General features: G+C 33.4%; 2 protein-coding genes across 2 annotated transcripts in view; one reads left to right on the forward strand and one right to left on the reverse strand.

Annotated features, from left to right (window-relative positions):
* SOS1 (SOS Ras/Rac guanine nucleotide exchange factor 1) overlaps window positions 1-16,059 on the forward strand; it is a gene marked incomplete at its 5' end in the record, with an annotated part of 81,750 nt that overhangs the window by 38,846 nt on the left and 26,845 nt on the right. The window contains 7 exons of the mRNA XM_017515298.2: window positions 51-178; window positions 978-1,633; window positions 9,321-9,402; window positions 10,172-10,294; window positions 10,644-10,747; window positions 11,894-12,116; window positions 13,504-13,623. Coding sequence (XP_017370787.2) covers window positions 51-178; window positions 978-1,633; window positions 9,321-9,402; window positions 10,172-10,294; window positions 10,644-10,747; window positions 11,894-12,116; window positions 13,504-13,623 — 1,436 coding nt within the window. The remainder of the gene's footprint in view (window positions 1-50; window positions 179-977; window positions 1,634-9,320; window positions 9,403-10,171; window positions 10,295-10,643; window positions 10,748-11,893; window positions 12,117-13,503; window positions 13,624-16,059) is intronic.
* Window positions 7,616-16,059, reverse strand: part of ARHGEF33 (Rho guanine nucleotide exchange factor 33) — a 127,119-nt gene continuing 118,675 nt past the window's right edge. The window contains exon 20 of the mRNA XM_037733786.1: window positions 7,616-7,698. The gene's annotated coding sequence lies outside the window, so the exon portion shown is untranslated. The remainder of the gene's footprint in view (window positions 7,699-16,059) is intronic.

Genomic DNA, 16,059 nt, shown 5'->3' on the forward strand with positions numbered 1-16,059 from the left:
CTTATCCAAAAGTGTACTATTGGTTCAGATTTGTCATTTTGGCTTTACAGCAGTTAGAAGAAAAAAGTGAAGATCAAGAAGACAAGGAATGTTTAAAACAAGCAATAACAGCTTTGCTTAATGTTCAGAGTGGTATGGAAAAAATATGTTCTAAAAGTCTTGCAAAACGAAGACTGAGGTGAATATTTTTACTTTTTAAAATACCCTTTTCACCCTGAATATTATGGTATAAATTCAGGGATCCCAGTTCCCTCCTCAAGTAAACAATGAAGAAAATAGTTTTAGTGACAAGCCTGGTCTTTCAGAGGAAGTGACATCAAAGCCAAGAGAATTGTTATTGTTTGAAAAACCTTTCATATTTGTGCATTTTCCTTGCATACTCCCAGACAAGACCTCCTGAGAGTCAACTGGTAAGCTAAAGGAGAGACACAGTAAAATATATTGGGTAGATTTATGCTGGCATCATTGTTCTGTCAAAGTAAAATTAGTAGTGTCCTTTAGTTTAGGGATTATATAACTTGAGGCATTAATTCAGATAACATTGATTCCACTTTCCTAATTATAATAAGTGCTACATGTTTTTCGCTTAGGGTCTTATCCATTGAAGCACTTCTGTATAATCTAATCTTTCAAATCTTTTTTTTTTTTTTTTTTTTTTTTTTTTTTTTTTTTTTTTTTTTTTTTTTTTTTTTTTTTTCTAAATATTTAGTAGCCAAGATAGAAATGATCATTTTATAGTTAAAATTGTAGGGCAGAATTTTGTCAATCATCATTGCACTTTTTAGAACACTGAAAAAATTTTCTAGGTTGCTTTAATTTTCAAAATTATGTAATTGTGTAACACTAATATATTGGGGAATTAGTGAATACCTTCCCAGTGAGACTTTTAAAAATCTCCATTTACACTTTCCCTTATTTACGTGAACTCTGGGTTTTCTGTCACCTGTGTACTAATAATGCCTTTTTCTTTATTCCAGTGAATCTGCATGTCGGTTTTATAGTCAGCAAATGAAGGGGAAACAACTAGCAATCAAGAAAATGAACGAGATTCAGAAGAATATTGATGGTTGGGAGGGAAAAGACATTGGACAGTGTTGCAATGAATTTATAATGGAAGGAACTCTTACACGTGTAGGAGCCAAACACGAGAGACACATATTTCTCTTTGATGGCTTAATGATTTGCTGTAAATCAAATCATGGGCAGCCAAGACTTCCTGGTGCTAGCAATGCAGAATATCGTCTTAAAGAAAAGTTTTTTATGCGAAAGGTACAAATTAATGATAAAGATGACACCAATGAATACAAGCATGCTTTTGAAATAATTTTAAAAGATGAAAATAGTGTTATATTTTCTGCCAAGTCAGCTGAAGAGAAAAACAACTGGATGGCAGCATTGATATCTTTACAGTACCGGAGTACACTGGAAAGGATGCTTGATGTAACAATGCTACAGGAAGAGAAAGAGGAGCAGATGAGGCTGCCTAGTGCTGATGTTTATAGATTTGCAGAGCCTGACTCTGAAGAGAATATTATATTTGAAGAGAACATGCAGCCCAAGGCTGGAATTCCAATTATCAAAGCAGGAACTGTTATTAAACTTATAGAGAGGCTTACATACCATATGTATGCAGGTAAGAAATACGAAGTTGGCTGTCACTTTTGTTTTCCTGCTTCAAACTGATTTTCTTCCCTGCATGGGTTATTGTGCCTAAAATAGAAAAGAAACTAACAACCAAAGACCTCTTTTCTTTGACTAAAAAAGATACCAACACTTTATATTTCTTTGGAATGTTTTACTTTTTCTACTATACTTACATACTTTTTTTTAACCTTACCATCAGTTATAGATGAGAAAATGAGGTCACTTGGCTAAATTTATCCAATTAGAAAGCGACAGAAACAAGACTGAAGTTCGTAATAAATCATCGTTAACTGGGATCTAAAAAGTTTACTCTTTTATCTTTTTTTCTTCTCTTTCTATTCCTGAGATTATAAAGTAAAAATGTTAATATAACAAAATTGTTATATTAATATACAAATATATACAGCATTGCTTTCTCTCGATTTCCACTCCTTAAACCTGATTATTTAATATTAAATGTGGCAATCCTGGAAGCCAAGGATTCTAGTTTTATTATTTTTCACCTAGAAATGTCTATAGTCAATGTATTTATTTTATTGACCCAAAAATTTGAAAAATAAACCATAGGAAATAGGTTGCCTAGATTTTACATGAAAAACAAATAGGTTATTGTCATTTTTTTCCATATAAAGCTGTTTTTTGAGAGGTACAATTTTCAGTAGTATGACCTGCTACTTTACTTGTACTTCACCAACCTTCTCTATACTCTTTATGATCTAGACTACAACTATAAAAATGTTTTGTTAAGTTACCCAAAATTTGTGGTTCCAAAATACTTCTTTGCTGCTTAAGGGATTTTTAAGGTTTTAAAAGTTAAATTGCCCTTCTTGCCACATTTTCCTGGTTTTTAAGTTCCCTTAGAGGACTCAGAATTTTTATAACATAAGCATTCTAAACTTTTTATCATTTCATCCTAAATATGTTTTTTTGGGGCTCCTAGACTCATTTGGAGTAAAATTAATCTTTAGATTTTTATCTGTGTTTGTAAGAAAAGTTTTAATTTTTTTTTTTCCTGTAGAGGATTTTAAGTGGCAACTGCCGGAGAAGATTTACTACTGGTGTTTACTGTCACAAGTCAGTGATCTTTGGGCAGGAAAACATTTTCAAATTATAAAATTTGTAATTGTTTCTGTAAGACTTGATTGTGAGTGATAAAAGTTTTCTTTAAGTTGCTATATTTCACAAAGCTAATTTATGATTATTAATAAGCAGCCGAGGAATGACAGCTATTTTCTGAGGAGCTATGTTTTTTACTTTTTAAATGAGGACATTTTAAAGCAAACTTGAACAAGCTGATACTTGTTCTGTAGTCTCGAAAGTCTCTTCTTAATGTGTACAATGCTGGCTAAAGTCTATTATGGATGTGGTACTTTTGTAATGATGTTTTGTTATTTCTGATCTTTTCTATATCAATTTTTAGCTTTGATATCGAGTAATATTTTGAGTGCTTTTACTTGTAATAAATATAAAACACTTAAATTTCAAAATTTATAGAACCTTGTTAAAGTTAAGTGTATTGAAAATTTAAATCGATGGCATTATTTTACTTAAAAAAATAAGTTTTAAAAAAGTCCTTCCAATAATTTCTTGAGAAATAAAAGGCCAGTGTTGGTTTTAGAAGTGCTGGGGCTAAGTTTTTGACATTTTTCTTTTCTATCTTCTTTTGGAGCATAACTGAATATGTCATAAATATATTACTGGTGAAACTGGGGTCTACTAGCAGCTTTTGTGAGTTGTGGTTCACAATACACAAAAATTAGTGTTAACTGTTAGCTTATTTGGTCCATCCTGTAAGGTCTGTTACTGAACTTATTTCTGGCAACATAGAATGGGTTTTTAATAGACCATCATCTATGAACTTGTAAAACTGAAATGGATTTTTAAGGCCTAACTACAATGGTAACAGATCAAGTTACCATTTGTTTTTAAGAACTGTTGGTCTGCTCTTCTCTCACCTTTCATCAGCCTACCCGAAGAAAAAAGGGATTTATGATTTGGTTAGTAGGTATATTTATTGGAGAACATACAGTACAGGTTGTGGCTTACACTGAAACAAAGCTAGCATTTAACTTACACATTTTTATTATATTATATAAAATGGTAATAAAAGACATTGGATATAATACATGAGAAAATTTAATAATGAATACTATAAGACATCACTTACAGCATCTTTTAGATTATTATAGTTTGGTTAGACATTGTCATAAAAACAGAAGAGAAACTAATTTAACCTTACTTTATTCAGATTTCACTGTGGTGTTCAGCCAACTTTATCTCTCAAGTGTTTTAACAGTAATGTACAAAATGGAGCTATAGATCTCTAGTGCTCAAAGAGATGTACAAGCCTTCACTTTGTAGACAAATCCCAAGTCCCCTGAAGATATGATTTGCCAGAAGTCATATTACCAGTTAATTCCAGAACATGGACTTGAAATTAGGTTTCTTGACTTAGTAGAGTACTTTTCACCTAATTACACTGACTCATATAAGGTGACTGTTTTCATGAATAGAGTATGTTACAACTTTTAAATTAATGTGTCAATAAAAGGATCTGGTACAGATGTGAACTCATAAAAAATAAATAACTTCCTTGATTTGAACTGCCAATAATATAAATGGCTTGTTCATTTCTGAGCAAATGTGTGTACTATGAAGATATTTTCAGTAATTTTTTTTTTTCTTATTGAAATAGGGTAGAGGTGAGCCCTCACTATAGATACACTTCCATTGGAATGCATAGATTTTTTATGTATAGTTAGATACTGGTCATTATTTTATTTTTTTTACAGTTAGAAAATGGTTAACTTGCTTAAAAGATTGCAACAGGGTCTTATGTGGAATCTATAGCTTGATTTGGTGTTTCTGGATGTATCATAATTCCTAACTATATCAGAACTTTAGGATTTGTCCAAAAAGCTAGGGGAAAAATTATCCAATTGGATGGATCATTCTAAATCTGGAAATAATATGAAGAGACTATTTCTTTATCCTAAGTAAGAAAGCAAAAAGCAATATGCACAAAGAAAAAGTTGAGAGTAGGAATTTCACTTCTGTTACAGAGTTGTAGGCAACAAAATACAAGTTAGTTAATGAGACCTAAAACAACATTAGAGAAATGGTAGGTGGTGCAGTGTCCAGTTTAATAGTCTATTTTAGAAAAATATACCCTAAAGTAAGGATAATAGTTCAGAATTGACATTTTTTGGGAAATAAAAGCTTTGCATATTCAACTGTGGGAAAAGGTGTTTCCCTTGCATGGGAATTTCTCTTTTACAGAAGATGATATTGAAAAAAACTTAAGCCAAAAGATATTTTTCTTTAAAGTATTTACTGCTATTTTATGCCTTCATATGGGAAAGCCTCAAAAACCTGAATTAGATTTACTTTGAGTTTGTGTCCTATATAAGCTCAGTTTGGGTGTTTTAACTTTTTTAAACCTTTGAACAATTTTTGATCTGTAGGGCAGTGTTGTTCTATTTTTAAACTCTCTGATTTTTTTAAAAAGTGTTTGTGCGTCAGCATAGCGTCTGTTTCCTTTTTTAAGGAATTCAAGACTGATTGTTTATAAATCCTTGTTGAGGAGCTTATTGTTTCTTGTAGCTTTTTAAATGGCTGCTTTAAAGGGAGAATTATCACATGAACAGACATCCTGATTAACAGTGTTTTACTATGGTGGTTGGGTGTAGGGTGGTCTTTACATAAATAACTTTTTTATGTAATAAATATTTCACAAATCTCATTGACCTTGTCAAATAAAATGTCAGCTGTCAATCAAAACAGGCACATAAGGAAAAAGGATTGGATTATCACTTCCAATCTATATTCTGAACACTAATGTAGGTATATTTTGAGTTCCTAAAATTTTGAAGAATTGTGTAAAATATCAAAGAATGGTGGTTTTACAGTGAGGAAGACAGAGACAGCTAGAAGGCCAGTACACAAAAATAACTATAGCTTCTGTTTGAAATAACCTGGGCCTAAACCAGGTTGGTGATGGTAGAGTGGCAGGTATTTCTACAGAGTTAGCTGTTTTGAGTAGGGGAAGCAAAGCAGCTAATGAACATGGTGGAAACGTTAGTGCAGGGATTTGAGAGTCAGGTAGCCGAGTAATGTTATCTCTAATGATGGGGGGGAAAAAACTGTAGAAAAACTTTTTGTTGACCATATTAAAATCCATTAGGAAGTCATGTTTGAAAAAGAACTTTGTGGAATTATCTCCACAAGCAAGTGATAAACAGAAAGGAGAATATAAAAATAGGCTGTTTTTAATTTTTTTCTCCTATTATGTGTTCTTGCTTATGTTTTAAAGCCAAACCCAGCCTGGCTTTTATATTTTTATGTGTTTACCTTTCATCTCTCTCTGCAACTTGGTTTTAGAATATGAGTAGATAACTGCTGCTCTACACCTAACGATGGCAGTATAAAACTTCACTTTTACCCTTGCCTAATCAATAGAACTAGGTACTCTGTTTCCTTACAAAATTATATAACCTGTCCTTATTGATGGGCATTTGTTTATGTTATCTTAGCTCTTTACATTATCAGTAAGATAAAGGTCTCCAGTGGTTAGTGACATGGTGTATGTTAGTCATTGAAATGGAGAAACCAATGCAATAGAAATTAAAGTAACTTCTGGAATTTGTATGCTTTTCTGTATAAAATTTCAAATATAAGTATTTTGTCTTCTCTGTGTTTTTGATTCATTAGCAATTTTTCATTGCTTTAGACTAAAAATAGAATATAAATTAATACAAGCCTGGGATTGTATGCAGCCTTCAAGATATTATTTCAAAGTACTTAAATTTTTGCCAGATTTTCTTGGTTTATTTCTAGTTTCTGCTACTTTTGTCTTTTGACAAGACTACTCTTAATTCTAGTCAAGCTAAAAATAACTCTAGAACCTAATAGAACAGTCATGATTATGGGAATGTTAATTTCACTGCCAGCTGCAGAAACCCTATACAGCATACGGGAAGGTACAGTTGTTAATTCCTAAAATCTGGAAGAAGACTGATCAAGAGTTACAGAATCACAATTAGACTGCTAGTTTTTCAGTGTCTTTCTGGTGCCTTTAACCAAGATTAGCAATACAGGTACATTCTGAATTAATCATTCATGTAAATTTCTGTAGTGATTATAACTTGTGGTTTAATTCTTTATATTTAGATCTCACAGCTGTGGAAACTTTAAGGAACCCTGGATTTAAGGGTTTCTTTAATCCAGGGAGGTTATATGATATGATAGAAAAGAGCACTAAATCAGGAATCACATGATCTAGGTTCTGGATCCATCTCGCCACTCTGCTGTATGACCTTAGATAAGTCTAGTTACATCTCTTCCTTGTTTCTGCTTGTTCATGTGAACAGTTTCTGCAGAAATCATATGAAATAAGTTATGTGAAAGTTTCTTTGAGAATGTTACATAACAGACCAAGAATTAGTGTGATCCCATTTGACTATGCCACTGAAACACATCATGGCTTTCCCAGCATTATAATCAATTACCGAAGTAATGGAATGGCCAGAAGTTTTGGCTTAAGAAGATTAAAAGTTTGTTTAGAAATAACTTGCCTTTAAACATAGCCACAGTTTTCTTAAAACATACTTTAATTCACTTAGAACTTGATTTTATTGTTTTTCAACTTAAAATTCCCCTTGATATCCCTCAGTTTTTTAGCCTGATTTTCGTGGCATTTGAGAAAAAAATGGATGTGGGTGTTGATTTTAGATTTTTACACTGAAATAAACTTTTCCTTTAAAAAGGGAGAGGGTACCCTAAATTTGGAACACAGGTCAGGGATGCTTGGAGTACTCTGTACTGTGGATGTGGTCTCTCTCCAACAGTGACCACTCAGCATCTCTCTAGTGGCCACTGCTTTTGCTTTTTGAGTAGCCTCACCTTACAAATAGATTTGCAGAACAGGAAGAAGATTCTTGAAAGGGAAGATTGTGATGAAACCGATAAAAATCTCTGTATTAAAATCTTGTACAGCCTTCTGTTTTAATATCTTTTCTTCTGGATGAGACATTAGTCTTTAACTTTTGAGGAACTCTGTAACTGAAGACAAACAATAAAATACCAACAGAGAGGAAATTATTAAAGGATTATATGTATTTAAATTACTTTTATCAGTAACCCACTCTAGCCTCAGAAGGTATAATTAAGCTTAAGGAGAAGGGGGCATTTAAAACCAATGTATTTTTATCCTGTAAATCTTTCTTTAACTTAAAATAGTATTATTTTAAATTCAAGGTTGTCTGATTTTTAAATCAGTTATTATCTTGATGACCATATATATATAATATATGATAATTGATTTAAAAATCAGACTATATATATATATATATATATATATATAGATTGGAAGTATATTTCTGTTTTATGATAAATCCATGAATTTGCTTTTTGGGGAAAAAGTTATTGTAAACATTTTATTTTAAGGCTAAACCTAGGATGGTTCTTAGTGAGAATCGGCCTAAATAGAAATTTTCCAAACAAATACATTCTGCTTTTGCTAAATGCTATGCTAATAAAAGACATTGTGCTTCTTATAAAACTTGACCCACATTATGTAGCCTAACAGAAATAAAGGCATCTGCTACCCTCTATGAATTTACTATTGGAGTTTGCCAGTCCCTAATATAAATAGGAAAAGAATGCTCCCAATAAAAGATTCAAGTTATTGAACTTTCCCCTCCATTAAAAAAAAAAAAAAAAAAAAGACTTACAATTAAATGTAGGCCTTGACAAAATTTGAGTTGTAGAAGTGAGTGATTTTTCCCCCCGTTATGGGAGATGTTTTCCCCCCTTTATGCAGAAGACAGCAGCCCAAGTCTCTTGTGCTGGTGACAGCAGCCTTTCTCCACAACGTAGGAGAATACTGTCATGGAGATAAGGAGTAGGCCAGGCCTGGGGGAATGATCACATTTAGCCTCCTGTTTTACTTCATGGAGATGTGAATGAAAAGTAGGTCCTTTCATGGAAGGGATTGGAGACTCCTGTACTTATAATTGACCTCTCATTGTGACTACTTGAAATAAAGGCAATTAAAGGTTGGAATAGGACCAAACCAAAATATTCTAGCACATTTAATAGTTTAATAGCTTATAAGTTTTTATAAGCATCTTTAAGCAGTTGTGAGATTTTCAGCAAATAATTTAAATACTAAATTTAAGCTACTACTTTATAAGTTCCAATTTCCAGTTGTATGTTTTAACATGATTTAAAGAAAGCTAGATAAGCAATCCTAGATAAACTAACCTTGATGTAAGAAAAAGTAATGGGTTATTGCTGTGGCCTTTCTCTTTACAAGGGAGATAAACCAACTGGTGATGCTTTGAGATCCTGATAGGTGGTAGGAGGGGGGAGCTTGGCTCTGTGCTTTACCTTTGCTTTTCTTTCTTGCTCATTCATATGAACGATGAGTTTAAGATCATCTTGTCAGTGTGCAGAGGGCAAGAAATAAATTGATGTAAAGTTTTAATATCAGTGTTTTCACGACTAATTGAAGGCACTAAGCTAGCAGTGCATTACCAAGTCTAAAGCCTTCTACTTGTCAAAACATTTTGGAACCTTTGAACTTGACTATTTGATCTATTTTGAAAATGTAAATAATAGTTTTAATCATTTTGAATCAAAGACTTTAATAAGATATTTTTCCTTTTTCTTCTTAGATCCCAATTTTGTTCGGACATTTCTTACAACATACAGATCCTTTTGCAAACCTCAAGAACTACTGAGTCTTATAATAGAAAGGTCTGTCCAGTTAAAAAATATTTAAATTTATTATTTTTTTAAAGATTGAGCTAAGATCTTACATTTTTCAGAAATATGTTAGGTGAGCTTTAAAATAGACTTCATGAGCATTTTTTCAATAAATAAAATCTCTTACATGAATATGTATTCTATAATGTTAGCTTTTATTTAAATAAAAAAATATTCTTTTTGTATGTGAAAACTCAGCATTTGAAATTTCAAATTTACGGAATTAAAGATCTATATATAATTTATAATTTAGAGTCTAGAAATTCAAATTTTGATGAATCAGATGCTCTAAACAGTTTTCAAACATACTTTATGTTGAGTAAAATAGAGCTTGTCAGTGAACAAATACTGTAATAAAAGGAAAATATTTCCTACACCTAAATAAAGAACAGTCAGTTTTTCTGGAATTACCCTTCAAAGTGATTTTGTCACCTGATTTAGAGTAATTCCACTAACCAAAAATGAATGTCAGTCCCATAACTTTATAGTCACATTTATTTTTAGAATTTGCATGTATTCTTTATTTTGTTTGTAGTTAGTTTTATCTATATTGGCAAGTACTAATTTCTTTTAAAATTTTTAAAATAATTTTATTAGCCTTTAATATTATAGAATTCTCACTTGTTTACACTGAGATGCATATCTTTAGTAATTTTTTACAGTATTCTCTTTTTGCTGACTGGTAAAAAGGTTTGTGGTTTTCTATTTGTATAACTCAATATAATTAGTATTTTCATTAATTTGTTTCATTTTATGTTAGGTTTGAAATTCCAGAGCCTGAGCCAACAGAAGCTGATCGCATAGCTATAGAGAATGGAGATCAACCCTTGAGTGCAGAATTAAAAAGATTTAGAAAAGAATATATACAGCCTGTGCAACTTCGGTAAGCATTAAATAAATGAAGTAAATAAGTCTTTATCAAACTTCTGTTTCAATGTTGAAGTATATAAGGACCTTTCCCAAACAAGGTGGGTGGGGGTGACAATAAAATTAGTAAATTAAATTTACTAATTAGAGCAGTTATCAGAAATTATAAGTCTCAACATTAGAATTTTGGAAGTGTTAAGCACACTGGTAAGATTAATTTGGTAATTGATGGAGCTGAAAAAGACAGTATTTAAAAAAAAAGAAAAAAGATTAATTTGGTAAGAGTTACTCTTTTCATTTGTATTGTACTACGCATTGTATTTATGTTTGAGTTCCCATGTAATTCAATTCTGTGTTAATGCCAGAGTATTAAATGTATGTCGGCACTGGGTAGAGCACCACTTCTATGATTTTGAAAGAGATGCTGATCTTTTGCAACGAATGGAAGAATTTATTGGAACAGTAAGAGGTATGTTTTTTTTTTTTAGGTGCCTACTTTTATATGTAATAAAAGCACCAATATGGTAACTATCAATTGATGTCATTGTGGCTCAGTAGTAAGAGATGTTTATAATGGTACCAGCATAACCATTTGAAAAAGTTAAAATTTTTCATCAAACCTTTAGACCTGCAAATTCCTCAGTAGTCACCCTGTTGATCCAATGTATTTTCATTTAGTGAATCAACTTACTGATTATTTTAGAGTTGGTTAAGCCAAGTTTTCACACATATCCGAAAGTGTGAGGGCATTTGGGAACTACATTGTGCCATTATAATACCACTGATAGAGGTCAAGTGGGCCACAGGCCAATAGAGAGAATCTGAGAGGAAGCAGAGTGGATTAAATTGAGAGTCTGTGTCTAACACTGCCACTAATCAGATACGTGACTTTGGGCAAAATCACTTAGATTCTTTAGACTTCAGTTTTCTTGTCAATAACATAAGGAGCTAGGTTTAATAATCTCCAAAGTTTTCCTTCTAGTTTTAAAGATTATATGATTGGTTGGCTCTAAGGATGTCTTAGACTGCGGTAAGCATTAAAGTCTTAGACAAACTTACTTTTATTTCCATTGTATGCTCTAAATGAGAATCAGAAAATAAAGAGTTAAATAATAGTACTTTCATGTACAATACAAAACAGAGCCACATCAAAACTCACACTAAAAATGAAGGAATCAGTCCTCTGGCACTGATATTTATTGGTTTATAAAATGCAGTGTTAATTAGATTAATAGTGAATGTGTATAATCTATCCTTATAAATCTTGTGATTTATGTAAGATACACCTTTTCTTGGAGGATTATCAAGTAATACATTAAACTGAAAATCAGAACAATAGGAGTAGACAAGCTGTACAAATTAATTACTTTCTAATTTTGTTTGGAAAGGATCTGGAAGAATACATACCAGACTATTAACAGTGGTTACCCATGTGGAAAAGAATAAGATTGGGATAGGGGACCAGGAAATGGAAAAGGGAAACTTGCATTTTTTCATTTTGATCATTTGAACTTTTTATAGCAAAGATACATTCAGGAATCGTCTGTGTGATTTTAAACCATTTTTAAAATATAAAATAATATTTCAATGTTATTTAAAATATAATGTATTGCAGGTAAAGCAATGAAAAAATGGGTTGAATCCATCACTAAAATAATCCAAAGGAAAAAAATTGCAAGAGACAATGGACCAGGTCATAATATTACATTTCAGAGTTCACCTCCCACAGTTGAGTGGCATATAAGCAGACCTGGGCACATAGAGACTTTTGACCTGCTCACCTTACACCCAATAGAAATTGCTCGACAACTCACTTTACTTGAATCAGATCTATACCGGTATGTAATTTAACATTCAAGCTGAAAAATCTTTCAAAAGAGTTAATTTTTAAAATGAAATACTGATTTCTGCCTTATAGGGTTGTCATAAGACTTAACTGAAATGTTATATGAAGTGTCTAGTAATAAGGCCTGGTAGGCAGTTCCTGTTCTTTCACTCCCTTGGTCCATCTAGCTGAATTTACACCTTCTGTCTTTCTGTGGTCACCCCTAGTTGGTAAGGCTAGGTTTAAATCCTGGCTTTAGCAATTGCTGGCCCTGGGCAACTTTAACCTCCCTGTGTAACTTTATCCTTCTGCCCCTTATTTTCCTCAATAGTGAAATGGGGCTACTGATGGTACCCTACTCCTGGGGCTGTTTTGAGGTTTGAAAGTCAGTGTATGTACATTACTTAGCACAGAGTAAGAGCTCAATAAATGTTACCTACTGCTGTTGTTGTGAACTTATATCACAGCCATTATAGTCTTTTTTAGTTTATCATACTACATTGATATAATTATCTTTCCGATTTTAAATGGGGACTATTTAGAATCTCAAACTAAATTATTCATTTTTAAATAACTAAATGAGAAAATGAGCTAAATTGATAGATCTTCAACTAAAAATCATGTTTCTGAAAATTACAGCATTAGAATTTATTTTATTTCCTAGGACCCTTTTGTGACAGGTTTTTTTCTCTCCTTTATATTAAAAAAAAAATTGCATTGATTACTGTACTTTCTTTGAACTGATTATTATAACAGCTATCATTACTTAAATGTCTACTTTGTCATCCTAATTTATTAATAATGTTTATAAGTGCTGGGAAAGATATTATGGAGGAATCTCAACCTTGCCAAAGCAAAATGCTACTATAAAGCAACACTAAAAGTACTTAGGTATTTCCATAAAAATTAGTTTTTAAAAATAGTTTTTAAAGGCTGGGCACAGTGGCTCACGTCTGTAATTCCGGCACTTTGGGATGCTGAGGCAGGTGGATCACCTGAGGTCAGGAGCTCGAGACCAGCCTGGGCAACATGGTGAAACCCCATCTCTAATAAAAATACAAAAAAATTAGCTGGGCATGGTGGCAGGCACCTGTAATCTGAGCTACTCAGGAGGCCCAGGCAGGAGAATCACTTGAACCAGGGAGGCAGAGATTGCAGTGAGCCAAGATTGCGCCATTGTACTCCAGCCTGGACAACAAGAGCAAAACTCTGTCTCAAAATAAAATCCATAAGGAAATATGAGGCATAATTATAATTTTTTGTTACACCTTGTTTTCACAACCCTTTCTTTTGATATAAGAGGAAAGTTCATAGGGGACTTAAGTTTTTATTTCATTTACTTAATAAACAATGTCTATATTAGAGGAAAAGTGTCACGTAGCATTATGTATTGATTTTAGAGCTGTACAGCCATCAGAATTAGTTGGAAGTGTGTGGACAAAAGAAGACAAAGAAATTAACTCTCCTAATCTTCTGAAGATGATTCGACATACCACCAACCTCACTCTATGGTTTGAGAAGTAAGTATTCCTGGCATTCTTATATTTTATATAGCTGTCAACTATGTTATAAATTTCAGTGCAATTTTTTATTTGTTTTTTGAGACAGAGTGTCACTCTGTTACCCAGGCTGGAGTGCAGTGGTGCAACATTGGCTCACTGAAACCTCTGCTTCCCAGGTTCAAGCAATCCTCGCACCTCAGCCTCCAAAGTAGCCAGGATTACAAGTGTGTGATATCATACTTGCCTACTTTTTTTTTTTTTTTTTTTTTGAGACAGAGTCTGGCTCTGTCACCCAGGCTGGAGTGCGGTGGCGTGATCTCAGCTCACTGCAACATCTGCCTCCCTGGTTCAGGAGATTCTTAGGCCTCAGCCTCCTGAGTAGCTGGAACTACAGACGTATACCACCACGCCCAGCTAATTTTTGTATTTTTAGTAGAGAAAGGGTTTCACCATGTTGGCCAGGCTGGTCCTGAACTCCTGACTTCAAGTCATCCACCTGCCTTGGCCTCCCAAAGTGCTGGGATAACAGACGTGAGAGCCACCGTGCCCAGCCCTAATTTTTGTATTTTTAGTAGAGACGAGGTTTCACCATGTTGGCCAGGCTGGTCTTAACCTTCTGACCTCAAGTGATCCGCCTGTCTTATCCTCCCAAAGTGCTGATTACAGGCATGAGCCGCAACTCCCAGCCAATGCAATTTTATTTCTATATGTCTTGTGTTTTTCTTCTACTACTCCTGTCTTTTACATGTAGTGTTTTTCATTGAATGAAAATGACAATATTTTTCATTAAAAACATTGAATGTTTTTCCAATGTAGCATTTTAGTTTCACTAATTTTTTTCATTAAATTTTTTTGAGGTTCTTTTAGTGGTTGCCTGGCTACAGTTTGCCATACACATCTTACCAGAATCAGCTTCAGACTTATAGTAGCTTAATAACAGTGATATATAGAAATGTTACTCCTATGTAGCTCTATTTCCTTTCTCCCTTTTTTGTGGTACTGTAATACATATTACATCTCATTAATGATGCAAATCAAACAATACATTGTTACAGTTACTACTTTACCATTTGTTGTCATCCTCTTAGCCCATTAAAGCTTTGCTGTCACCCACCTCCTTTGTGTATTATTGGCAACATACTACACATATATTACATTTCTGTGTTATAAGCTCAACAATATATTTATATTATTTTATACAGTTAAGTCAGTTATGAGAAGAAATGAGAAAAAAATATGCATTTACAAAATGTCTTTAATAATTACACAATTACCTTTACTGATGGTCTTTTGTGGGGATTCGAATTACCATCTGGGATCACTTGCTTTCAGCCTGAAGAACTTCCTTTAGTATTTCTTCCGGTGCATTGGCTAGCAACAGATTCTCTCAGTTTTTGTTTATCGGGCAAATCTTTATTTTACCTTTATTTCTGAGTAACAGCTCTAGCTTCAAGTTAACTAATTTTTTTTTCAGTTCAAATCTATTCAGCCTTTCCAGTACGTTTCTTATTTCAGTTATTGTACTTTTTAATTCCAGAATTTCCATTTGGTACCTTTTTATAATTTCTATCTCTTAAATAATATCCTCTCTTTGATGCACATTGTCATCAATACCTTCCTTTCCTTCTTTTTCATGCTTTCCTTTAATTCTGTGACTGTATTTGTAATGGCTACTTAGAAATCTTTTGTTATTGTTGTTAAATCTGACATTTGTTTACTCTCACAGGCAATTTCTGTTCCCTTTTTTTTCTGCCCAGTATAAGAGTCATACTTTCCTATTTCTTTGCATATCTCTTTTTTTTACTGAAAACCTGACATTTTAGATAATATATAGTAGCAACTCTGAGTACTCCTCCTCATTCCCCAACCCCGTTCCAGGGCTTCTTATTGAGTGTGGCAGTGGTACTGGAAAGACTCTTATCACTCCTTCCCTGACCACACACACCCAGCTTTTTCTTTTTCTTTTTTTTTGAGATAGAGTCTCACTCTTGCCACCCAGGCTGGAGTGCAATGGTGCAATCTTGGCTCAGTGCAACCTCCTCCTACTCGGTTTAAATGATTCTCATGCCTCAGTCCCCCGAGTAGCTAGGACTGCAGGCTCGCACCACGTCTGGCTAAATTTTGTATTCTTTAGTAGAGACAGGGTTTCATCATATTGGACAGGCTGGTCTCGAACTCCTGACCTTGTGATCCACCTGCCTCAGCCTCCCAAAGTGCTGGGATTCTACAGGCATGAGCCACCGCGCCCAGCCCACCCAGCTATTAAACTCCACAATTTGCCAGCTGATTGTTCTGATGTTTTCAACAATTTCCTTGTGGCATAAATTGTTATATAAAATAATGCAATCAAATTGTGGCTCCTTTGAAGGAATGGTTTCTGAGATTTCCGTTTGATACTTGTTCTGACCCCAGGAGGGCTCCTCTCAGCTGTCTTATTTCCTAGTTCTCTCCTGC

Source organism: Cebus imitator, unplaced genomic scaffold (assembly GCF_001604975.1).
Source record: "Cebus imitator isolate Cc_AM_T3 unplaced genomic scaffold, Cebus_imitator-1.0 Scaffold547, whole genome shotgun sequence".
Taxonomy (NCBI): Eukaryota; Metazoa; Chordata; class Mammalia; order Primates; family Cebidae; genus Cebus; species Cebus imitator.